Raw genomic sequence first — 24,865 nt, forward strand, 5'->3', positions numbered from 1 at the left:
GTTTCAAAACACTGAGCAAATTTTCAATTTACTGAGTACAACAAAGAAATTCACAAATCCACTGTACCAAATGTCTTTCAATTTGAATAGATATTCAATGTAAGTATCTGCTATTAAAAATTCAATATTCAATTCATTTTCAATMATTTTCTTGTAATTTGTTAACAATACAATTAACTATCACTTCATTAATCTGCTCAAAATTGATAGCTACTAAACCAAAATGATGAGGTGCGTAGTACTAATTCAAGGGTTTTTCTTAATTTTACAGTTTTCTACATAGTAGAATAATAGTGAAGACATCAAAACTATGAAAAAACATTTAGGGCTGTCTTCTATATACCACCCTACCTTGTCAGAACACACTAGTGATTGGCTCGAACACATTAAGAAGGAATGAAATGCCACAAATTAACTTTTAACAAGGCGCATCTGTTAATTTGAAATGCATTGAAGCTGGTTGAAAGAATGCCAAGAGTGTGCAAAGCTGTCATCAAGGCAAAGGGTGGCTACTTTGACGAATCTCATTTAAAATATATTTTGATTTGTTTAACYCTTTTTTGGTTACTACATGATTCCATATGTGTTTTTTCATAGTTTTGATGTCTTCACTATTATTCTACAATGTAGATAATAGTAAAAATAAAGAAAAAGTCAGTAGGTGTGTCCAAACTTTTGACTGMTACTGTATATAGTTTCATAACGTAGCATTATGACTGTAACTYATGTTCCCTGACGGAGGGAAACGAGGTACCATATATTATGGGGAGTCACACTCTCACGGCTTCGGTTGAAGGATATACAATCACTCCTGACCAGTGGTGGAAAAAGTACCCATTTGTCATACTTGAGTAAAAGTAAAGATTCCTTAATAGAAAATTACTCAAGTAAAAGTGAAAGTCACCCAGTAAAATACTACTTGASTGAAAGTCTAAAAGTATTTGGTTTTAAATATACTTAAGTATCAAAAGTAAAAGTAKAAATAATTTCAAATTGCTTACATTAAGCAAACCATATGTTTTGTTTTTGTTATTTATGGATAGTCAGGGGCACACTCCAACACGCAGACATAATTTACAAATGAAGCATTTGTGTTTAGTGAGTCCAGCAGATCAGAGGCAGCAGGGATGACCAGTTATGTTCTCTTGATAAGTGTGTGAATTGGACCATTTTCCTGTCCTGCTAAGCATTTAAAATGTAATGAGTWGTTTGGGGTATCAGGGAAAATGTATGGAGTAAAAAGTATATAATTTTCATTCGGTGTAGTGAAGTAAAATTAAAAGTTGTCAAAAATATGAATAGTAAAGTACAGATACGCCAAAAAGTAGTACTTGAAAGTATTTTTACTTAAGTACTTTACACCACCGCGKCTGACAAGGCCAATGAAATCCGTACAGGTGATACTGTAAGCGTGAGGCTCAGATTCATTCCTTCATTTAATACCGCTCTTCACAGAGTCCAGGAATGGGTGGTGTGGGGCCAAACAGGTGTTGTACCTRGTTGCCCTCCTGCAAGGAACAGTAGCTATAACGCTACGTTCCCTTTCTAGTCATTCAACTTCGGTACAATATACTATGGGAAAATATAATCATGCCTCAAGCCGAGCCCAAAGGATACTACATGATACGACCCATGGCAGATCACCCAGACCTGGCATCTCCGGATGCGGCAGTCTGGGTATTACGAAAACGATGCACTGCTTAGTGACTTTCTCTGTCCCAGCCATAAGCAGACTGTGTATTACACTGGGTGAAGTGACATCCAAGCGATAAAACCTCACAAAAGTGTGTGTTGATGCCCAACTCGCCACAGCACAAATATCTCCTATAGTCAACACTTTAAACAACGGCCAAGACGCTGCCAGATCCCTTGTGGAGTGGGCGRGTACACCGCTTAGTAACCCTTCCCCCTTGCTGCTATATGCCAGGGAGCCTCCACAATCCAGTGGGGGAGACGCTGCTTATATASCGCCCGGCCACGAGCTGGATTAGCAAAACAGACAAAAAGTTGGTCACGTAACCGGATATCCCGGGTCATTTCAATGTATGTGGGTAAAACTCGCACCGGACACAGGGCATGTATCCTCTGTTGTTCTTCAGAAGCAAAAGGAGGCGGTGAAAAGGGAAATAGCTCCAAAGCTGAGGACCTGCAGGACATAGCCATGACTTTTGGGGTGAAGGCCACATTTGGACACAACGTAACCATAGAGTCGCCCGGGGCGAATTGAGTACAGGAAGGGTGTACGGATGACTCGTGGAGGTTCCCAACACGTTTAGTCGATGCCAAAGCACTGAGCAGGGAAGTTTTGTAGGAAAGAATCTTCATATCCACCGATTCCAGAGGACGAAGGGGGAACAGTGCCTCCAAAACCAGCGCCACGTCACATGTGGGCGCAATAGGTTTAGAGACTGGTCTGAGATGACGTAGACATTTCAGGAACCACACCACCAGGGCGTGAGCCACCGGCAAGGTTCAATCAATTTCCACATGACTCGCTGAGATGTGGCCATGTACACTTTTAAAGTGAAGAATGCACAGAGCACTGAAAAGGAACAAGTCCTTTATCTTGGCACGGGAGCTGAAACGCTTGCCACTTATACGAATACAGCCCTCTCGTGGAGGGCGCCCTTGCAGACTGAATGGTAGCAATAACATTCAGAGGTAGATCTCTAGCCATCAGTTTGGCCCTCTTAGAGGCCAGGCCCAAAATAATCAAATCTCTGGCKTCGCTGGCCAAACATGCCGTGTGCCTGGGACAACAGATCCCTGTGCAACGGGAGTCCCCACATAAAAGGCAAATGATCTGCGTGAACCAAGGCTGCCTGGGCCAATGGTGAACCACAAGAATCGCCAGTGCGTCCGTTCCCAACYGGCCACTCGGGTTCCTCATCGAGAAAACTAGACTGCACATTTTCTTGTGACGCATAAAGATCTACTTTGGATCTGCCGAAAATGTCACATACCTGGGAGAGCWTCCACTCCTGAGAGAGAGGGTCCCACCTGGATGAAACATCTGCATCCAAGTTGAGGCAACCGGAGACATGCGTTGCCCAAAGCGAAAGCATGTGTGCACTGCTGCCCAGCGATAGGAAGCGAGTCAATGTTAGGTGGAATAGAGATAGTCTGTCCCCATCTGTTGATACCCACCACCACTGACACATTGTTGGTTCTGACCAGCACAAGCCGGCCTGACAAAAACAGGGGGAAGCGCCTGAGCACCAGATACTCCGGGTAATTGAAATACAGTGCGCTCCTCACCAGTGTCCAAACCACCCAAATTGAGTTGCCTTCGTGCAGCGCACCCCACCCTCCGGGAGGATGTGTCTGTCGTGATCACCTTGCAGGATACAACTCAGCCCATGGGAGCCCCCTGACAATAGCAGAGGGTCCCACCACTGGGCCATAGCCCGTAGGCCTGACAGGGACACCCGAAGTGACCGACTTAGACTGTGAGATGCGTCCAGGTGAGTGGCTAGCACAGCGATGGAAGGGTCATATCAACAATAGCCCCACGGGAATGACTTCCTTCACAGAAACCATCATCCCCAGTAGGCATAGGCACTGGCAAAAAACGCACTGTGTGACCCAAACAAAATTTGGCAGAGCCCAAACCCGGACACCCTCCGTGGGGATAGAAAAGCATGATACGTGAGTGAGTCTAGCTCGAGACCTAGAAACGGAATGCGCTGAGATGGAGTCAGACAGCTCTTTTTCTGGTTTCTTATGAGGCCTYGAGTCTGAATATGGGACAGTAGTATMGATGTGTGTAACACTGCTTGCCCCCTCGACTCCGCAGCCACCAGCGGTTCTTCAGCATTCTGAGTTTATAGACTGAGGTGCTTGCTAGAATGGGAGGCAAAGTTGAAGATCCAGCAGTCCCGGATTTCGACATGGGAACCACTCMGATTGCCTGCTTCTGGATACGGGAGGATATTCCTCCCTCAAAATGGCCACTGYGGCCTTGGGAATCGTCAGCGTAATGACGCTGCAGAWGCYTGGGGGACACAACAAATTGTAGCCTGTATCCTGACATCACAGTTGGCATGATCCAAGGCGACACTGCTCAGGCGTGCCATTGGTCGGAGCAGACAGCGAGACACCCGTGAAGTGCCATCTGAAAGGGCGGGATGCCACCTTGTGGACTGGGAGAGATTGGTTCTTCTTCCATTTCCACCACTCTTGACAACCGTGTGTGGAGAAGGAACACTTTTCATCAAACTCACATATAGGAGACAACACTTTTAACACCCYTGAAGACTGTGGAACTCGGTGGTAAGATGCGTTCCYGTAACTGGCTGGCATACAGCACTGGACCGCGAAAAAGGCGTTATCATGGAAGTTACCCTACCGACCAGTCATATCWTATTATATGAATTTCATACACTGTAAGCTGTTGAATTTCAAGCAGAGAGACAGGCYATACTGTATCAGTTGACAAGTCAAATATTTTTACAATATTTGTCCTACATATGTACTGTATAAGGATAATGAAACTGTAACACTGACATATTTCTCAACATGCACACATCCTGCCATTGGATAAAATGTCAAGTTCTAGTCAAATACTGTATGGACAATTTACAATTTACAATTCTTTCTATTCAGCACTACATGTGTGTCTTGTATTMTTTTGCTATGGGATTAAATGGTAGTTAAATGACTAAATGGTGAGCCTATAATTACATTATGTATTGGTGACTAAACAAAATGTGCTCATGGTATTTATTTATTACTCCCTTTTCTCCCCAATTGGTAGTTACAGTCTTGTCTCATCGCTGCAGCTCCCATACGGACTCGGGAGAGAAGAAGGTCGAGAGCCGTGCGTCCTCCGAAACACAACCCAACACAACCCAACCCAACCCAACCGCACTGCTTCTTGACACAATGCCTGCTTAACCCTGAAGCCAGCAGCACCAATGTGACGGAGGAAACAACGTACACCTGACGACCGTGTCAGCGTGCACTGCACCAGGAGTCGCTAGTGCGCGATGGGACAAGGACATCCCTGCCGGCCAAACCCTCCCCTAACCCGAACAACGCTGAGCCAATTGTGCACCACCCCATGGGTCTCCCAGTCACAGCCGGCTGCGACAGAGCCTGGACTCGAACACAGATCTCTAGTGGCACAGCGATGCAGTGCCTTAGACCATTGCGCCACTCGGGAGGCCCATGCTCATGGTATTTCATGGAAAACTTGTGCATGAATGTCTTAGGGGTGAAAGATGTGTGAAAGCCCAATGAACGCACAACAAAGGGTTCTGCACATAAGATAGGGGACATTACTAACTACTGGGCACAGACGTCAGTTCAACGTCTAGTTTTGATTTACATTTGGTTGAGATYTCAACGTGAATTCAACATTTAATCAACAAAAAATAAATGTCACCATGTCATTGGATTAAGTTTAAAAGTTGGGTGAAAAAAAAGACAAAATTCCCTTAAGTTGATGACTTCTTGCAAATCCAGTCAGTTTTCCACGTTGATTCAATCAGTTTTTGCACAGTGGGTAGTGTTATCGCTTTAGAGTTGTGTACTTAGAGTTTTGAAAATATACCACTTACATCTGAAAAATGTGCCAAAGGGATTGAAAAAATGTGTAAATAGTCAGCGCTGGTTATGGAGCATAGAATGAATGATGAATTGATAGATAGCCTGTAACGTGTGATACAAGCATTGACATGTGTGAGGATGCTGCCAGTGTCAAGAACTAATATGGGTCAGCAGATGAAATGTCTGTTGATTTACAGACGGTAGGCCATGTCATGTCAGTGACTATCTCATTGATGGAAAGGCTGGGGGAAGGGGTTGGAAAGTCCCCTCTCATTTCCAACATTTCTCCAAATGCCTCTTCTCCTCGCTGCCGTTCCCTCACAGACAATGGCTGTGTCTGCAAACGTAATGCATCCTCCATCCATGTTTCCTCAATGACTCTCAAAGGAGCGCATTGGTGGAGTGGATCCAAGGTCCCTCCCTCAGACCTCGTCCTCCYATGAGCTTTGAGAGGAATCAYGGAAGGTGGAAACAAGGATTAGACAGATAGTATTCACACAGTTTGCACCCGAAATAGCACTCCATCCCCTATGCTARTGACCAGGGCTCTGGTCAGACTAGGGCTTGGTCAGAAGTAGTGCACTGTATAGGAATAGGGTGTCACAGATGAGATCATCAGGTCCTTCTGCCTGCCACAAGCCCATCACAGAGCAGGAACTGAGGGTGACAGACGGTTGGAGAGTTCAGCAGGGGCCASTGCCCCCTTCACCACAGGAAGCAGTATGCTATCACATAGTGGATGGCAGTGTGCACTCCGCATTATAGCCCTGCCGGAAACAGGTGCCCAGGACTCTATTGTTCCTTCCCTCACCAACAGCCGGACCCAGAGAGCGGTTTGAGTCATTGTTGGCTCCTCTGCAAAAGAAGTGAGTCATGGGGGTTTGAAGGCTGAGTTAATGGGAGGAAGGAAGTCTAGGGAGGAGATGTGTGTGTTTTTGATTTTGCTATCCTTGTGGGGACCAGTAGACTTTGGGGTTAGGTTTAGGGTTACAATTAGGTTAGGGGTTAGGTTTAGGGTTAGGGTTTTAGGGTTAGGGTTAGGGGTTTAGGGTTAGGTTTAGCCTAAGGGTTAGGGAAAATAAGATTTTAAATGGGAATCAATTGTTTGTTCCCCAKAAGGATAGTAAAACAAACGTGTGGGTGTATGTGTGGATTTGGAAAGTCCTACATCCCTAAATCCTAAATCACTCAATATTAGTATGGCAGGTAGAATGCTGAGTCCAAAATGATATTGAATATTTAGATTGCATCCATATCTTATGTCCGAATCTTTTCAGATCAATACAGTAGTACCATATCGTTGTTTCCTTAACGGRGGTACAGGTACTTAGGCATACACAAGTCCTCACACGTTCAACACATACAGTACAACTTAAAAAGATACAACTCATTTGTAGTTAATGGCAATCAATTTCATTTAATTCGTATAAAACAGTCCTTGTCTTTGTCCAGCAAAAGAACACCATACAATTTCAGATATCAATATCATCTCTCATCCATTTTTTACAGTAGCATTATCTAGCTTTTATGCTCTGAGAGCCCATATTCCTTCATATACAAGAGACGGAAGTCCTTTGCCTGCTTGGACTCCGAAATAAAATTATAATTAATCACGGATGACAAGTTATAATCTTACATTTAAATAAAAAGCTTTAGAAAAACACAGCAGGGATGTAACGGGCAAAATATCTGATCCAATATGACACGTCATTATACAAAGGCCCCAAGTATGTAAAAAARAAACATTAGTTAAAAAGCTATTTAAAGCTGTCACAATCGGGGTAGTCTATTCACARGTTAGTGCTGAGGGCATTATGATCTTTGACCTATCTTTGTCTACATTGTTATGCAATGACATTTTTGTAGTGTCCCTTCCAAATACTCAACGATCTCCAATGTGTCCCAGTCCCAAAAAACACCTGTGAGACTGGAAAATAAATAAAACAATGGCACAGAAAACTTTCTTTCACTTGCTCTATCCATTTCTACAGCTCCCAACCTCATAGCAACCTACTACATCATTCTCTCTATCACTCTAATACAGTCAAATCCTAATTTCATGTTCTTAACTGTCAAATCTCTCTCTCTCTCTCTCTCTCTCTCTCTCTCTCTCTCTCTCTCTCTCTCTCTCTCTCTCTCTCTCTCTCTCTCTCTTCTCTCTCTCTCTCTCTCTCTCTCTTCTCTCTCTCTCTCTCTCTCTCTCTTCTCTCTCTCTCTCTCTCTTCTCTCTCTCTCTCTCTCTTCTCTCTCTCTTCTCTCTCTCTCTTCTCTCTCTCTCTCTCTCTCTCTCTCTCTCTCTCTCTCTCAAACTGATGGGCTACAAAACATTCCATACTACTCCCAGTAACTCTCGTCAGCTCTCTTGACAAGATCCACGTCATGCTGACCTAACTCATACAGGCCCAATACCTCACTGACAGCATGTAGAGGAAAGGCATCAGCATGCTATCGACATATCAGCTCAGATCTCTGGTCCTGCCATCTTTCCCCAAATCATATTAGAACATCATGGCTTGATTGGCTAATCACATACAGGACCCATGTACTTCCAACTATATGTTTAGGTGTTATAATGGCCTCCCTAGCCAGTGGGTGAAACATACTTGAGAAAAATACAGACAGGCAGTCTCGAATGGCACCCAGCCCTGGTAAAAAATAGTGCCCTATATAAGGTATAGAGTGCCATTTGGGATTCAGCCATGGACCATAATAACACAGGAGAAACTAGGGTGGTAACAGATAAACGATCATGATTTGATTGACAGAAATGTTAGGGTCATGGCTGGTATCTATTGGGTTTGGGGTTAGGGGTTAAAGGTCCGGGTTCAAAGGGAAGACATTTAACAGGCCTGCAGGATGGACTGGTAGGGGTCGGCCAGGACCTTGTAGTGGATCTTGTTGTTGGTGACGGCGCCGTGCTTCTGCCTCAGGTGGAGACGCAGCTGGCTCTTGTGGCGGACGTGCAGGTCACACTTCTCACACTGGGAGAGAGAGGGGAGGGGAGAGGGCAATGTCATGGCATGTTGTTGATGGTTGTGAACAGATAAATGATCTATTTCGTCATGGAACAACTGTTTGTATTGCAAGAGGTCAAACACAAGAGGTGTGCGTGCCTGCGTGCATATGTGTYTCTGTCTGCACACGTATGTGTMTGTCAAATKAAATCAAATTYTATTCGTCACATGCYCCGAATACAACACCTTACCATGAAATACCTACTCTCAAGCCGTTAACCAACAATGCAGTTCTTTGTAATGTGTGAGTGATATACTCACAGTGTAAGGCTTCTCGCCAGTGTGAATACGCAGGTGGCTCTTCAGGGTCTGCAGGTGACGGAAGCGAGTGCCACAGGTGTGACAGGGATAGGGCTTCTCCCCTGTGTGAATCAGAACATGGGCTCGCAGGTGGGCCACCTGTAGGATAACACACATGCACGGGTCAGCCAAATGAACATGATAATACGCTATAACATAACATAGCTAAACATAAACCAACAACTTTTGACTTCGACCTTACACTTTGCTCCTACCACACACACCACACACACACACAACACACACACACACACACACACACACACCACAACACACACAACACACACACACACACACACCACACACACACCAACACACACACACACACACACACACACACAAACACCCTGCTGTCAACACCTTCCCGCAACTGTGGTGGGTCCTCACCTGAACGAATCGGGTCCCGCAGGTATCACAGTGGTAGGGCTTCTCTCCAGAGTGGATGCGGGAGTGAGTCTTCAAATTGGCGGGCCGGTTGAACTGGGCGCCACACACGRTGCAGCGGTACGGCTTGTCGCCGGCAGCAGGGGCTGGAAAAGAAGGGAAAGAGAAGTTCAATGAAACACACACATCAACTACCTGTGGGGATAATCAACTGTAGTCATAATGCCTAACTGTCCAAACTGCTGCAATGCCTCCGTTCGTTACTATGATGGTAAATGGCACTCAAACATCATGTCATGGAGGTGTGTGTGTCAAATGACCACATCATCAGATGTCATTGGTTACCTGCCTCACCTGTGCAGARAGCCTTTATCACGCTCAGGTTGCCGGAGTAACGGAATGGCAAGCCGTAATTCTTGCGCTTGATTGGGTGTTGGCGGTGATGGGCAGCCTCTGGCTCCAATGGGCGCGGTGCCAGATAGCAAAGCGAGGCTGAGAGGCAGAGAATATATACCAATACGTATCTCATATATTTACATGTGACACGTATGTACATTGTAAACATACAACACAAGCATGATCTCTCACTGTTTAGCTGGAGAAAATAAGTGTTTTACATGTCATATCTGCTGCTGCCGAGGTAGTAAGGTTGTAGTACCTGTTCCTTCCTTGTGGGTGGGAGGCTCCATGGGGTGGTCCGCAGAGTGTGCTGYCAGCCCTGTGAGGGGCACCAGAGGAGGGCTACGGCCAGGGACATCATAGCAGTAGACGTGCCCCTGCCTGGAAGACAGAACATAGTCATATTGTCAACATCAGTGCCAAGTTAGCCCACTTCAACTATCTCCTTGGATAGTTTATTTGGTCAATATGACTTGTTGGTTTTAAAATACCAGTATTGCATAATATTGACAACACACCTGTCATTTTGGCCAGATCCTTCCCCTGGCCACGCCTCTATAGTTGGCTTCAATGTCACCTCCATCCTATCAGAGMTGGGGGTGTGCCTAAACTGCTGCTGGACCTCCTCAGGCTCCTCCTCCTTCATCGTGGTTATGGCACAGAGGGGATTGAGGATGATGTACTTGTATTTCTTCCAGTTGCAKGCCTTAGGGTCAGGGCTGCTCTTGGGTTCACCCAAGTTACAGGTTTTGGACTCAGCAGGAGAGTTGGGCTGGCAGCTGGAGCACGATGGGCTTTCTGGAGAGGGCGTGGGGAGAGGGGATTCAGGCTCCAGCTTTAGTTCCTTTGACCTGGGCTTACGGGTCAGGAAAGTCCCTGGCTGCAGAGAGGCCCGGATGTCTCCAGGGACCCTGCAGGAGAAAAAAAGGAACTCATGTAATGAGCAAACTGAACATAGACAATGGCACATAGAGACAAACACACACACACACGGTACTGACAAAGAGATAAGCAGACACATGTACACACACACTCACTCTCTCTCTCTCTCACCTGGCTGAGTCAGGGCAAATGCGGCCCTCAGCCTCCGCTGCGGGCTGTGAGGGGGTGGAGACAGCGAGAACAGACGGGCGGGGTCTTCCATTGATAGGGGGATTGGGAGGAATTCCCCCTGAGGGTGCCTCAAACACTGCAGACACCGTGGAGTCCAGCTCCACTTGAGGGGGCGTCCCTCTCATCCTCTCACTGTGTGGGGAAACAAAAGGAACTGTCAGGTAACGCCAGTCAAAACCAATTAACTATAGACCATAGGGAAATMATTCGTTAACATAGTTTCGACCAGCAGCCATGGCGCCTGTAGGACAGATTTAGAAGCCTATTTAAAGCTTAAAACGTTTACAGCTAACTGCCTATTCAAGTCTACCCCAAAGTCTCTAGCTGACATGGTATTTCAGTAAATTCCTTTCCCCATGGGTGATTTTAGTTTATCCTGTTAGCTAGCATCACCACTCCCCAAGGCTCACCCATAGACTTATAGAAAAAAGGGGCTCACATGTGTAACATGAAAGCTCTGCAGGTGTCGGCCACGTGGTCCATCTGCAGGTAGGTCGCAACGGCGAGCACCCCGGGGACGGTGTGTGATGTGAGGGGCAGCCGGGAGGTGTACATGAAGTCCAGGAGCAGGGAGACGCTGGAGGGGTCCAGGGAGTCAGGGAGAGACAGGGTTAGGGCCTGGCCTCCAGCACCACTCTGTACYGGGGAGGACACACGATGGCAGTACAGGGAGTAGAAGAACCCACTGKGAGAGAGACAGAATGTGCAATTTAGTGCAAGAACAAGAAGAAAAAGAACAAGAAGAACAAGAACAAGAAAATGACATATTATCCTCTGAGCTGACCTGCAGGCAATGAGCACAGCACAGTGTGCCTGCAGTTGGGCAGTGCCCACCACGAGGGTGGCATCGGTCAGAATGTTCCGGTGCCTCAGCTCATTCAGATTCAGCAGGACGTCGTTGGAGTGGCGCGTAAACTCCTTCACATATCCCTCCGCAGCAACCGCATCAGACGCCACCACCGCACGCCTTCCTCCAACCTGGTATCCCTCCACCACCTGGATCTTGCTCATCTTTTGTTCGGGAGAGGAAGGCAAAAAATATATAACGGTAGAGTTACAATGGSACTATGTATTATATTAAAGTTTCTAAAATGTACAATGTACTGTCCCAGTCAAAGTGCAGCTCCCTCACATTGACCTACCTTGTTGAGGAAGGCACCAGCTAGAGAATACATAGAGGGCAGTCTRCTGGACGCCTCTGCTAGGTGAGACCAGCTCCCTACTCGTACCTGCAGGAAGCAAAACATGACGYCACTGAAACATAATGCAACTTAATATGAAACACTTCATGCACAAGACATGGATCTCATTACATCATGAAAAATACCTTTGAAATGTCAATACATCCCCATTTATAGGATGAAATATCTGCCATGTTGTAGTAAAAATGTAGCCACAAAAATAGATTCTTATCGACAACATAATTCGCCCTCCAGGTGAAACCATGTTGAAAGAATGTACTTTTAGACAGAAAYGCGGTAGAACTAACATCCCTGATGCCGGTTTCAATCACACCAATCCAGGCAACCCCTAAATGTTATCAAACATCATGAAACATGATCGAACCCTTAAAAAACATCAACAAAACATCTAGGTAACCACTCACCCCGACCAGCAGGGACGAGAACCAATGTGCACAATGCTGACCTCGCAACCCTCAGTRCAACTGTCAGGTACCTCAATATAGCTAGCCCAAGATATAACCTACCACAGTTGTCTGAGAAAGACTGTGGAGGTTAGCCGGAGGGAGGGGAGTCTTTATAACATAGCGCAGGAAGCCGCATGCAGACCAGCTCCACTCATGTCCTCTTTCCTCAYCGGTCCACACGTACCCTGGAAGCTGTGCTGCCTGCAGGAAAAGGCCAGCCGGCAGGGTATTTTTAGTGGACTATTAGTTTTCCTAKCCCCATAGTCTCTGCAAACAAAGTAATGGCAGGAAAGTGGTGTGAGTAGAACAAATATATATGAGGATCCGAAGGGAATAGGGATTATGTTGCTGAGGGTGAGGCTCTCCAGGAGCTGAACCTTAGGGTCAGAGAAGACCATCCTCCATCCACCACCAATGCCTTACTCCCAATGAACCCTACATGTTAGATAAACAAACCTTMTTCCAAACTCAAAACCTGCCCCTCGGGAACTGAGGCTCTTCAGATATCAGAGAAGGGATCGTTCCTGAAATGTAACATTGTATATGTTGTGTAACATTGTATAGACAGAGCAGAAGCCATTGACTTGATGGATTTAACGTTGCACTTCCACATACATCAGGCTGGAACATTTTCTTTCACACCAGACGCATATAGTATCCTTACTCAACTCACTGCAACTTAGGGTGAGCATACAGCAAAATCTGTGCTATTTTACAGACAGAGACTCGAAATGACATGATGTATACCTCTTAGTCATGCAGTCATAAAGAGTATATTTCTGAGGTGACAGATCCAGGTGAACATAAAGTTATGAGCGCTCCATAAAGTCTTCCGGAAGCTTCTGGCCTACTGCCTGAGGGGAGAGGCCAACGTGTTATGGGCACTTAGAGGAAGGAAACGGGAGAGTGTGGGGGGGAGGCAGGGGGGCGATATGGGAGATACTCTCTCCCTGGCTTGCAAAACAACAACCGCCAAGACTGTTAGAAAAGCAGAGGACAGATGCGCAGGAACTGCCGAACACACACACACACACACACACACACCATATATGAATGCATCCTGCGAGGCGCACCAAGAAGAGGAGGAAAACGCCTGCGCAGGACATCCGTCAATAATAAGTGAAGCAGGAGACATGGGGAGGGGACGAGGGAGGGATGCAAGGGGGGGGGTACAAAGTGTCAAAGGTCAGCATTAACTTAAAAACAAGTGGAAAAGTGACCATATTAAGCACAGCCTTGGTTCACAAAGAGGTGCATGACATTACAACACACAGAGCTGATAGACGGGCTGCTTCAGTGCACCATGAACTTGCATTTCCTTCAGATCAWATAACTCTGACGGAACTGGAGGACCTTGAGCGAGTTTCAAGGCATCTGTCGGTCGGTCAAGACCAGAAGGAGATAAGATAAGTCCACAGGGATGATGCGAACTGCAAACCTGAGATTTCAGTTTCTGTTGAATGTGTTTTTCTTTTTGATCGTTTTGTGGTTTTATAAGCAGTGAGAGAGGGTAGGTTTTCCACCATTTAAGGAAAACAAGCTTTGAATCTGTRAAGATGATGCAGATAATACTCCCTGATTCGTATTATTGAATCTCTGTAATAGGGTGTTAAAGTTATTATGCATGAAACAACAAATTCTATTTATTTCATGGACTGTTGAAGCCAACCCAAATCAAATAGAAGAAAAATAATTCCCTTTAAAAGGAGACCAATGTTAATCCCATTTTTCTGTCAGTGAAAAATTATTTTGTAGGAGTTGAAATATATGTGTACAAGCTGCAAACAACGACAAATCAACCAATATGGCCATGTTTGGGTATAAACCCATAGTGTAAATGCGAGTCGGAAGCAGAGTGTTTTGCGAGGGGTGTTGAGTGCGTGTGTGTGTCCTTGTGCTTTTATTTGTTTTGATGGAGGCCAGATCAATTGTGTCTTATAAAAAAGGAACAAAATAAAAAGATGAAAGAAAAACAACATTTAAGAAAACAGAGAAAAAGATGTAGCCTGGGTCTAAGATACTTCCAGGCATTGTGAGAGGAACGGAAGAGGGGGGCGGTTGAGGAAAAGTGAGAACATTACTAAACAGGTTCGCCAATGAGCGGAAGCCATTCAGTCTGTCCAGTTGGCAAGGCTCTGCTAGCTAATGGAGACTTCCCCTTGTTCACCCAATCTGTCAGTGTCCACTACTATGCCCATGTAAATGATAGGAGCTTTATAAAAACTTTAATTTGGAGGGTTGTGGTTATTGTAGTGTGTTATGGTTATCGTTCTGATACTGTATGAACAGACCGGTTGGGTGAAACATCACCTCCGTACAGTAACATTGTGGTTATATAATCAAGGGCAAAGGTCAAGAATCTTACCAAATAAAACAAGACAGAGTTAAAGAGTACAATTTAAAGAACACTCTAAAATACTTAGCTTTTTTGATTYTGCATATRTTTCATAATGCATTTGYCAATGAATTCTTTCAAGTTTGACAATATTTCCTATTTTGCTTCTGGTTCTAAAACACAAAAAATGCAATTCCGGGGAAACCCTTGATTGGGCTGTCGCTTTGTTGCTTGGGGAACTACTTTACTGCATACCTTAAAAGGCAAACGCGGATACTCAATCACCGACAGTCTAATTCAATAGCTGATGCAAAAGTGTTGACAACAAGCGCCTGAAACAATAACACAGATACATATAAACTGTGTCTTCCTGTGCTTGCCGAGCATTCTGGACATATAAGGGCAAGCTGTAAGCACTATCCTGATAGAGAAGGGTAGAGGTTGGGGAGGGAGGGGTGGTAGGGAACTCTGGGGGGGGGGGGGGGGGGGGGAGGAATTTTGTCTCCTTTAGATGGTGGTAGGAATTAGAAAAAATAACAGAAAACCGGTGCCATAAAAAAAAGCAAACATATTGAAAAAGAGCTTCCTTTGAAGCACTGTCTGGGGACATAGGCGAGTGGGCGAGACAGAGAGCGAACGAGAGAGATACAGTGCCTTCGGAAAGTATTCATACCCCTTGACTTTTTCCACATTCTGTTACGTTACATCCTTATTCTAAAATGTATTAATTAGTTTTTTTCCCCTCATCAGTCTACACACAATTCCTTTGACCTCATGGCTTGTTTTTTGCTCTGAAAATGCACTTTCAACTGTGGGACGTTATATAAGACAGGTGTGTGCCTTTCCAAATAATGTCCAATCAATTAAATTTACCACAGGTGGACTCCAATCAAGTTGTAGAAACATCTCAAAGATGATCAATGGAAGCATGATGCACCTGAGCTCAATTTCGAGTCTGATAGCAAAGGGTCTGAATATTTATGTAAATAGGTATTTCTGCTTTCGCTTTGTTTATAGGACATTTGTTGTAGATTGATGAGGAAAAACATATACTTAATCAATTTCAGAATAATATGTAACAAAATGTGAAAAAAGTTAGGTGTTTGGATACTTTCCAAATGCACTGCATCTATATCTATCTATCTATCTATATATCTATCTATATATATATTTTTTTTTTGCAAAGGCTTCTTTGCAACATGAAGAACATTGTTTGTCAATTGCAAATTCCTAGAAGCCTATCAGGTGCAGATGTAAGGCTAAGAATTTAATTTAGATTCTAAGAATCTGAATCGACTCACACGTTTTGAAGTAGTTTTTTTTTAGTAAGAGTGGGATGTCCTAAACCAAATCAAATCAAATTTTATATAGTCACATACACATGGTTAGCAGATGTTAATGCGAGTGTAGCAAAATGCTTGTGCTTCTAGTTCCGACAATGCAGTAATAACAACAAGTAATCTAACCTAACAATTCCACAACTACTACCTTATACACACAAGTGTAAAGGGATAAATAATATGTACATAAAGATATATGAATGAGTGATTGGTACAGAACGGCATAAGGCAAGATGCAGTAGATGGTATAGAGTACGGTATATTACATATGAGATGAGTACTGTAGGGTATGTAAACATAAAGTGGCATAGTTTAAAGTGGCTAGTGGTACATGTATTACAAAGATGGCAAGATGCAGTAGATGATATAGAGTAGCCAGTAATATAATATACATATGAGATGGGTATGTAGGGTATGTAAACATTATATTAAGTGGCATTGTTTAAAGTGGCTAGTGGTAAATTTTTACATAATTTCCATCAATTCCCATTTTTAAAGTGGCTGGAGTTGAGTCAGTATGTTGGCAGCGGCCGCTAAATGTTAGTGGTGGCTGTTTAACAGTCTGATGGCCTTGAGATAGAAGCTGTTTTTCAGTCTCTCGGTCCCTGCTTTGATGCACCTGTACTGACCTCGCCTTCTGGATGATAGCGGGGTGAACAGGCGAGTGGCTTGGGTGGTTGTTGTCCTTGATGATCTTTATGGCCTCCTGTGACATCGGGTGGTGTAGGTGTCCTGGAGGGCAGGTAGTTTGCCCCCGGTGATGCGTTCTGCAGACCTCACTACCCTCTGGAGAGCCTTAACGGTTGTTGGGGCGGAGCAGTTGCCGTACCAGGCGGTGATACAGCCCGACAGGATGCTCTCGATTGTGCATCTGTAGAAGTTTGTGAGTGCTTTTGGTGACAAGCCGAATTTCTTCAAGCCTCCTGAGGTTGAAGAGGCGTGCTGCGCCTTCTTCACAACGCTGTCTGTTGTGGTGGACCAATTCAGTTTGTCCGTGATGTGTACACGCGAGGAACTTAAAACTTCCACTTCTCCACTACTGACCCGTCGATGTGATAGGGGGGTGCTCCTCTGCTGTTTCCTGAAGTCCACAATCATCTCCTTTGTTTTGTTGACGTTGAGTGTGGAGGTATTTTCCTGACACACACTCCGAGGGCCCTCACCTCCTCCCTGTAGGCCGTCTCGTCGTTGTTGGTAATCAAGCCTACCACTGTAGTGTCATTCCGCAAACTTGATGATTGAGTTGGAGGCGTGCATGGCCACGCAGTCGTGGGTGAACAGGGAGTACAGGAGAGGGGCTCAGAACGCACCCTTGTGGGGCCCAGTGTTGAGGATCAGCGGGGTGGAGATGTTGTTACCTACCCTCACCACCTGGGGGCGGCCCGTCAGGAAGTCCAGGACCCATTTGCACAGGGCGGGGTCGAGACCCAGGGTCTCGAGCTTGATGACGAGTTTGGAGGTACTATGGTGTTAAATGCTGAGCTGTAATCGATGAACAGCATTCTCACATAGGTATTCCTCTTGTCCAGAATGGGTTAGGGCAGTGTGCAGTGTGGTTGCGATTGCGTCGTCTGTGGACCTATTGGGTCGGTAAGCAAATTGGAGTGGGTCTAGGGTGTCCGGTAGGGTGGAGGTGATATGGTCCTTGACTAGTCTCTCAAAGCACTTCATGATGACGGAAGTGAGTGCTACGGGGCGGTAGTCGTTTAGCTCAGTTACCTTAGCTTTCCTTGGGAACAGGAACAATGGTGGCCCTCTTGAAGCATGTGGGAACAGCAGACTGGGATAAGGATTGATTGAATATGTCCGTAAACACCAGCCAGCTGGTCTGCGCATGCTCTGAGGACGCGGCTGGGAATGCCGTCTGGGCCTGCAGCCTTGCGAGGGTTAACACGTTTAAAACAGGATCAGCTAAACAAAATGGACATGTCCAAATATGTCTGACATGGGCTATGCATTGGGTCATGTAAGAAATTGTATAAGATACTGGTAACTTGTTTTAACCACTTCTCAACATAAGCTATAACTTGGCACAACATCCACCCATCCCCCACTATACCCCACTTTCTGTACCTTGTTAAGTAACCACAGACCCACATACTCAACCCTCCCCCATGAATAGGACTCTGTTAAAACAGATGCACATGCATTCTGCTCAAGGATGAGACTTTAAGACAATGAACTGTGGGAAGGGCCAATGGAATTGTCGATATCAGGCCGAACAGGATTACCCACGACCCAGATCGACCAATCGGAAGGCCAGACTTCAAGATCAACCTACTTTGCTAGTTGCCTATATAATCTGTATGTACTGTGTAGAGCGTTCTCTTCTCCGACGATTCCATAAGAATCAGACAGAAAGGGGCCGTGCACGCTTTTGCCTGATATCTTTACACTTGAATAAAACGGCCTTATATAAAATTATCCACCTCGTCCTATGTCTCACTTGTTCTCCTGTCTACAGTAAACGTTTTATCAACAGTCATAAACTGATCAAGACTGTGCCTGTGCCATGCAGTCTCTGCCATTAAAGTCTGTAGATTGAGCAGTAACAATGAGCAGTGCAGTTGAGGTAATCTCCATTTTGAAGTAGTACATTTTCATCTTCACAACTGGCTGATCCCTCTGTAATGTACAACATGCAGCACGTCATACCCCATCCTCCTACTTCAGGCATGTGCTCATGGTCCACCACGTTTTTTTTTATTTACATTTTTTATTAATAATAAATCAATACAATCATGGTTCACCACGAAGTTCACTAGGCTAACGCACGTCACACATTTGAAAGGCTATGATGACGTAGCCAGCTGAAGGCCTGTGATAAAAGCAGGATCCATGAGAAAGTAGGTTACTAGACGAAAAAAATAAGTAGCTAACTTTAAAAAGCTACTTTTATTCTACACCGAATAACTCAGTTTAATTTCGCGTGCTTGTGTTCAACAAGTGTAGGCTATCCTTCATGTGTAGCACAAACAAACATATCATTACGGTAATTGTTGTAATTTACCTGCATTATCTCGCATGTAGATGTCAGTGTAACTGACCAATTTGATATCCCTAACTAGGCGACATTGACGCTGCAGCAACCAAAATTCGATTAAAACTGAAAAAGTTAAACATTTTCTAGACATAATTAGGTTAGCCTACAAACTAGTGTACACATGGTCTTTGCCTAAGCGTAATTTGACAAAGCAATAGTTTCTACATTTGATCGTGTATAAAGTTGCGGTGCAAGTAGGCTGGCTATAAGATGTAACATTGCTTGTACGTGATCTAGCCTCATTGTCGCTTCACTGAAATATCTTTCGTTTGTAAATGAGTATGAAAACGAGGAGACCGAATGCTTTGGGATTTTAAGAGGTAGGACAGCTTAATTCCAGCCTATTCYTCGTAGCCTACGTCCCAATCGCAGTAGTCGTGTTATTGTTTTAATTGCGGAAGTTTTGGTAGGCTGGAATTACAACAATGTAAAGTTGCCATTGTTGCAACAATGTATCAACTCTAGCGCGCTCCTGCTCTCCAATTTACGTTTGACAGTTAGRTCAAATCAAAAGTGCGGTTATCATGATTAGGCAACTGATATCAAGTTGGTCAGTGGTAAGACTAAAACAAATTGCTTTTAATCACAGAATGGTAACGCCGCTGTGATAAATTATCCGGCCCAGCAATCCTCGGATTTGAGTGTGTGCTCAGCCGGATTTAGGTTTAAATCAGATCAGTGGGAGGGACAGCTACTCCATAACATATAGACCATGACTCKAGCCATTAACTTGTAGTTAACATAATGCAAACTACGTTATATATTTTATAGTTTATAAATATGAGGTGTAAAGTAGATTAATTATCACCATAGGGGCTGTCATGGTCAAYGTTTGGTGAAGAATGTCTTGTATCCTAATAAGATTGTAGGCCTAATTACAGTCCCATCCTTACAGCTGTACCCTACCAGTCAGTGGTTTTATTTTTTTCCACTGCCTTGTGTATTTTGTTATGAACCAGGTCCAGGTGCCTAAGCAGAGACATCATTACACAACATTTCCTCTCTTGTTTTTGTTGTTACAATGTCATTTGGGATCATTTGGAGTTGAGTGTAAACATCAGAGACAATAACTACTGTAGTGGATACAGACCCATGGGTAATAGTGGGATAGGTATAGGTCTCGCACCTGTGGGATTTGTGTGGGTTTTTGAGTGTGTGTGTGTTGGCGCACTCTGTGGAACAGAGTGGTATACTACATAGCMAAATCAATGAGTTTGCCAGCTACCTTTGATAAACAACCAGAAATTACTATAGATTTTCTGCTTCATTAAAAAAGTAAATTGGACCCCCCAYGTGCAAATTTTGGCTTTTGCCCTAGCACTACACAGCTGATTCAAATAACCAACTCATCAAGCTTTGATTATTTGAATCAGCTGTGTATTGCTAGGGCTAAAATAATAATGTGCTCCCAGGGCAACCCTGAATCAGGCTACACACATTTCAAGTTTCTTTCCTAAGAATGCAGTGTTTTCTGAATATTTAGGCAAGTTAGCTGGCAAACTCATTGATCCTGCTTTGTAGTATACCCCTCTMGTGTCTCTGTTGGCTGGAATTCCCTTATGGTTGGGAATGCACTATCAAACTGTATTTGTCACATGCGCCGAATACAACAAGTGTAGACCTTAASATGTGCTGAATACAACAAGTGTAGACGTTACCGTGAAATGCTTACTTACAAGCCCTTAACCAACAGTGCAGTTTACCAAATAAACTAAAGTAAAAGGTAATAAAAAGTAACACAATAACCAGTACTGAGTCAGTGTGCGGGGGTACAGGTTAGTTGAGGTAATCTGTACATGTAGGTAGGGGTGAAGTGACTATGCATAGATAATAAACAGCGAGTAGCAGTGTACAAAACCAATGGGGGGGGGTGTCAATGTAATAGTCCGGTGGCCATTTGATTAATTGTTCAGCATTCTTATGGCTTGGGGGTAGAAGCTGTTAAGGGGCCCGTATTGGTCCTAGACTTGGTGCTCCGGTACCGCTTGCTGTGCGGAAGCAGAGAAAACAGTATGACTTGGGTGACTGGAGTCTCTGACAATTTTATGGGCTTTCGTCTGACACTGGCTATTATATAGGTCCTAGATGGCAGAAAGCTTGGCCACAGTGATGCACTACCCTCTGTAGCGCCTTAGGGTCAGATGCCGAGCAGTTGCCATWCCAGGAGGTGATGCAACCGGTCAGGATCTTCTTGCTTCTCAACTATAAGCCTATTGTTAAACCACGTATGTGAGTTGACATAGGAAATCCAGGTTGAAGCATCTCTGGGTTTACAGTGCTTACCTGTGACATAAATATGCAAACAGCAAGTTGGTGTGGCAGTGACAAATCTTCTTGCCAAAATAGGACAGTGCAGCTGTTTTCTTTTTATTATAAGAACCGTATTAATACCAGCATGTAAGTGTTTTGTTATAGTTTTAAATTGTAACAGTTTAATCACGACAACCTCTTTTTCAGAACCCTGACATGTCTGGTCCTACRTGGCCGCCTCCGAAGACTCCGGGTAGCCCAGAGAGACCGGTTCCCCGGATGTCCCAATCTGGACCAGCCGTGTACAGACAGCTGCCCAAGAAGGTCTCCTCGGACACCCGGCCCAAGTATGTGGTTTATGACCAGAACGGAGGGGGAGGAATGGCCACTAGGTACATGCTTACTGGACCCACAGGTAAGAACAGTGGTGGGCCTTACATTAGGCTTGTGTGAAACCTTGCTATAATGAGAACTGTTGATGGACTATTGTGAAAATCAGAAGTCTGTTCTGTAGCTCAAGCCTTGGAGTAGAGCGTTGGACCTGACACACTACTGAGTACATCTACACCTTTGGTGATTAGCACTTGATGTAAATAAACGTCTTGATGTAAATAAATGTTTGTCATGTGGTTAATGTTAAGTGTGTACCCTGTGGTTATTAAGTCTTGTTTGTAAATGTAAAGTGCACTGTTTTGTATGTGTTCTACAGCTGGGCCCATTCAGCACCACCAAGAGGACCCAGGGTTTCACCCTAAATCTAATGACCACTACTACCAACCACCTCCCCAAGGMRTCYAAGAYYACCAATCCTMGAACCCTCACATGGACCGCTACTAGCTGGTGGTAGGTTGTAATTGCATCTGTAGCCTGGAATTCACACTGATTATTGGTCCATTTCTCCATGGTGTTTAGTGTAGTTTCTATGCAAAGATTTGTAGTGATGTAATTTTGTTATGAAGCCAGAAATTCCTCATTAATATTAAAAAAGAATGTATTGGGACAAACACATGTGCACATTTCTACATTTGCTCTACCTATCCATCTCCTTCTGTTGTGACGACATTTTATAAAGGTACCCATCTTTATTATGTGATCCTGCTCAATTTTCTAAAGCACCGGGGACCTCCTGAGAAGCCGATTGGGCACCACTCCAACAGTGATGCAGAGATTGACTTACTCACATGCATGCTGGCCGATCTGGACAGCCATCCACAAAACAGAGCACAGGTAGGCTACCTGACTGACTACATGGGACTGTGCGGAATGCTTTAAAAATATATATTTATGGTCCCTTTTTATTCTTTCGCAGCTGTACGACAACGTGCCTTACAACAAACACATCTCGGAAGAAACACCGTAGAACTGGCAACCGTGTCAGCGTGCATGCTCCCAGCCTGCCGCMGGAGTTGCTGGAGTCTGCTGGACCAATTGTGCGCCATCTTACGGGTCTCGAACCAGGGTCTTTAGTGTTGCCTCAAGCAGTGCCTTAGACCACTGCGCCACTCAGGAGGCCACTGATTGTAAATTAGGCATGTAATCAAATAGAACACTAGCATAATAATCTGTCCAATAGACGCATGTCTAAAACTTAAACTCGTAAAGTGTAATTCAGAGATTAATTAATCAATGGGAGACTTGATCAATTAAACTTTGAATTGCGCTTTGAGTTTAAGTTTTAGACATGAGTCTATTGGACAGATTATTATATCTGTTAGTTTTCCACCCTCTGAACTCTGTTAGTGTTGATGCTGAAACTTCCAGCCTCCTGTCCCACACAGGAAGTTTGCCCCCACGCTGCTCTGTGTGTGGCCAGGCCATCATGCCCGAGCCGGGCCAGGAGGAGACGGTCAGGATAGTGGCGCTGGACCACAGCTTCCACGTCAACTGCTATGTGTGTGAGGTGAGTGGTCACTGTGTGTGTGTTAGTTATACATCACATTCTAGTTGAGTGATGTTRACAGTTTGGCAGGCCATCACGTCAAATGTTTACAGCCCAATCAGTTGATCCCTGTGTGATGGCGCACAATTGGTCCAATTGGACTCTGTGTGTGTTTTCTCTGTCCCCTCCAGGAGTGTGGTCTGCTCCTGTCGTTTGAGGGTGAGGGGCGAGGCTGTTACCCCTTGGATGGTCACATCCTATGTAAGGGCTGCRGCGCCCGGCACAGATCCTCTCACCCAAAATCTCCACTGACTGATAACCAACTAGGAAGTCACCTCTGACCTTTAACCAATGACCCCTCAACCCTTCCATTACTTTAATCTGCTCTGCGGTAGAAGTTGCCCAAAGTAATAGATCTGGAATCAGTTCTACCCCTCTGACTCATAATCTTAACCACAAGGGGAAAATGTTATCCTGACTGTGTCTAAGGYCAACTTCARCCCCCTTCACTTTCATKKTCTRATAGCCTTTCTTTATTCTTCAAATGCCCAAAGCTGAGGAATCAGTAGTAGTAGGCCTACTATTSAACCTCAAACTGACAGTCTTCAATATGAAGTCATTATTTAATTTCACTTGACCAGGTTTATTTGAACAGGTTCAAGACAGGGTATTGAAACATGGATTGACAATAAATTCGACCCCTATCCCCTTCCGTATCCTCTACTTTACACCATCACCTATCCTTTACATTCTCTACCCTTGCTCCCTTTCCACTACACTTCCCCCTATCCCCTACCCCTCAGTCCCATACCAGTACTGTATAGAGCCCCTGACCTGCAGGCAGCAGGGGCTGCACTACCCCAAACCCTTGACTGCACCACTGCTCATCTCACACACTATCCTGCATGTTGCACACTATAGCTGTGTTTGAATACTCATACTTAACCATACTATTTGGGACGTGAATTGTCTATATAGTATGCTTATTGGTCYTTGTATGGATATAGTTAGTATGCCAAACGTGACTAAATACTCAATGGTATCTTGCACCAAAATAAGAAGTATACACGCAGAGGACACGGTGTCCGTACTTTAAGGCRCATAATGCAGTTCTTCATGAAATGGGCGTGGCTTCACATCGTTTTCAGATTTGAAGAAAATTGCGGAAAATATGCCGCTGAAGTACAATGACAGCGGATACAAATTCATTGCTATAACTAATTATGAAAAATGTTAAGAAAATGTTGATCAATGTAATTACTTTTTAAATAGTTACCTGCCATGTTATATTGGCCGACAATTTGTTAGCTACGCTGGCCCACATAGCATATGGGCGTCAGGTAGCCTAGTGGTTAGTGTTGGGCCGGTTGCTGGATCGAATCCCCGAGCTGACAATGTAAAAATCTGTCTTTCTGCACCTGAACAAGGCAGGTAACCCACTGTTCCCCTGTAGGCCATCATTGTAAATAATAATTTGTTCTTATCTGACTTGCCTAGTTAAATTGAAAAAATGTCATTCCCGCAGTATATTCAGGCGGTATGTTAGCTAGGTTACTTATACAGTCGTTGCCTACTTATACATAAAACTTGCCAGTATGTTAACTATAGGC

General features: G+C 44.5%; 2 protein-coding genes across 4 annotated transcripts in view; one reads left to right on the plus strand and one right to left on the minus strand.

Moving 5' to 3' along the window:
- Positions 1-6,940: 6,940 nt before the first annotated feature.
- On the minus strand, positions 6,941-12,499 carry LOC111953974 (B-cell CLL/lymphoma 6 member B protein-like). Of its 2 annotated transcripts, none has more exons than XM_023973464.2 (12): positions 12,367-12,499; positions 11,903-11,989; positions 11,545-11,771; positions 11,200-11,445; positions 10,701-10,892; positions 10,166-10,558; positions 9,907-10,028; positions 9,603-9,740; positions 9,252-9,394; positions 8,826-8,963; positions 7,861-8,531; positions 6,941-7,668 (listed from the first exon to the last, which is right to left on the minus strand). In XM_023973464.2, exons 2-11 carry the CDS (start codon positions 11,933-11,935, stop codon positions 8,391-8,393), a joined length of 1,773 nt encoding a protein of 590 aa, XP_023829232.1. In that variant the 5' UTR covers positions 11,936-11,989; positions 12,367-12,499; the 3' UTR covers positions 6,941-7,668; positions 7,861-8,390. The 2 variants fall into 2 exon arrangements, with proteins under 2 accessions (XP_023829232.1, XP_023829231.1); XM_023973463.2 differs by having other exon boundaries at positions 9,594-9,740.
- A 10,245-nt stretch (positions 12,500-22,744) lies between these two features.
- Positions 22,745-24,865, plus strand: part of LOC111953997 (thyroid receptor-interacting protein 6-like) — a 56,387-nt gene continuing 54,266 nt past the window's right edge. For both annotated transcript variants that reach the window (XM_070435795.1, XM_023973489.3), the window contains exons 1-2: positions 22,745-23,276; positions 23,447-23,516. In XM_070435795.1, the coding sequence (XP_070291896.1) occupies positions 23,266-23,276; positions 23,447-23,516 (81 nt within the window). In that variant the 5' untranslated portion in view covers positions 22,745-23,265. The remainder of the gene's footprint in view (positions 23,277-23,446; positions 23,517-24,865) is intronic.

This window comes from Salvelinus sp. IW2-2015, linkage group LG3 (genome assembly GCF_002910315.2).
Source record: "Salvelinus sp. IW2-2015 linkage group LG3, ASM291031v2, whole genome shotgun sequence".
NCBI lineage: Eukaryota > Metazoa > Chordata > Actinopteri > Salmoniformes > Salmonidae > Salvelinus > Salvelinus sp. IW2-2015.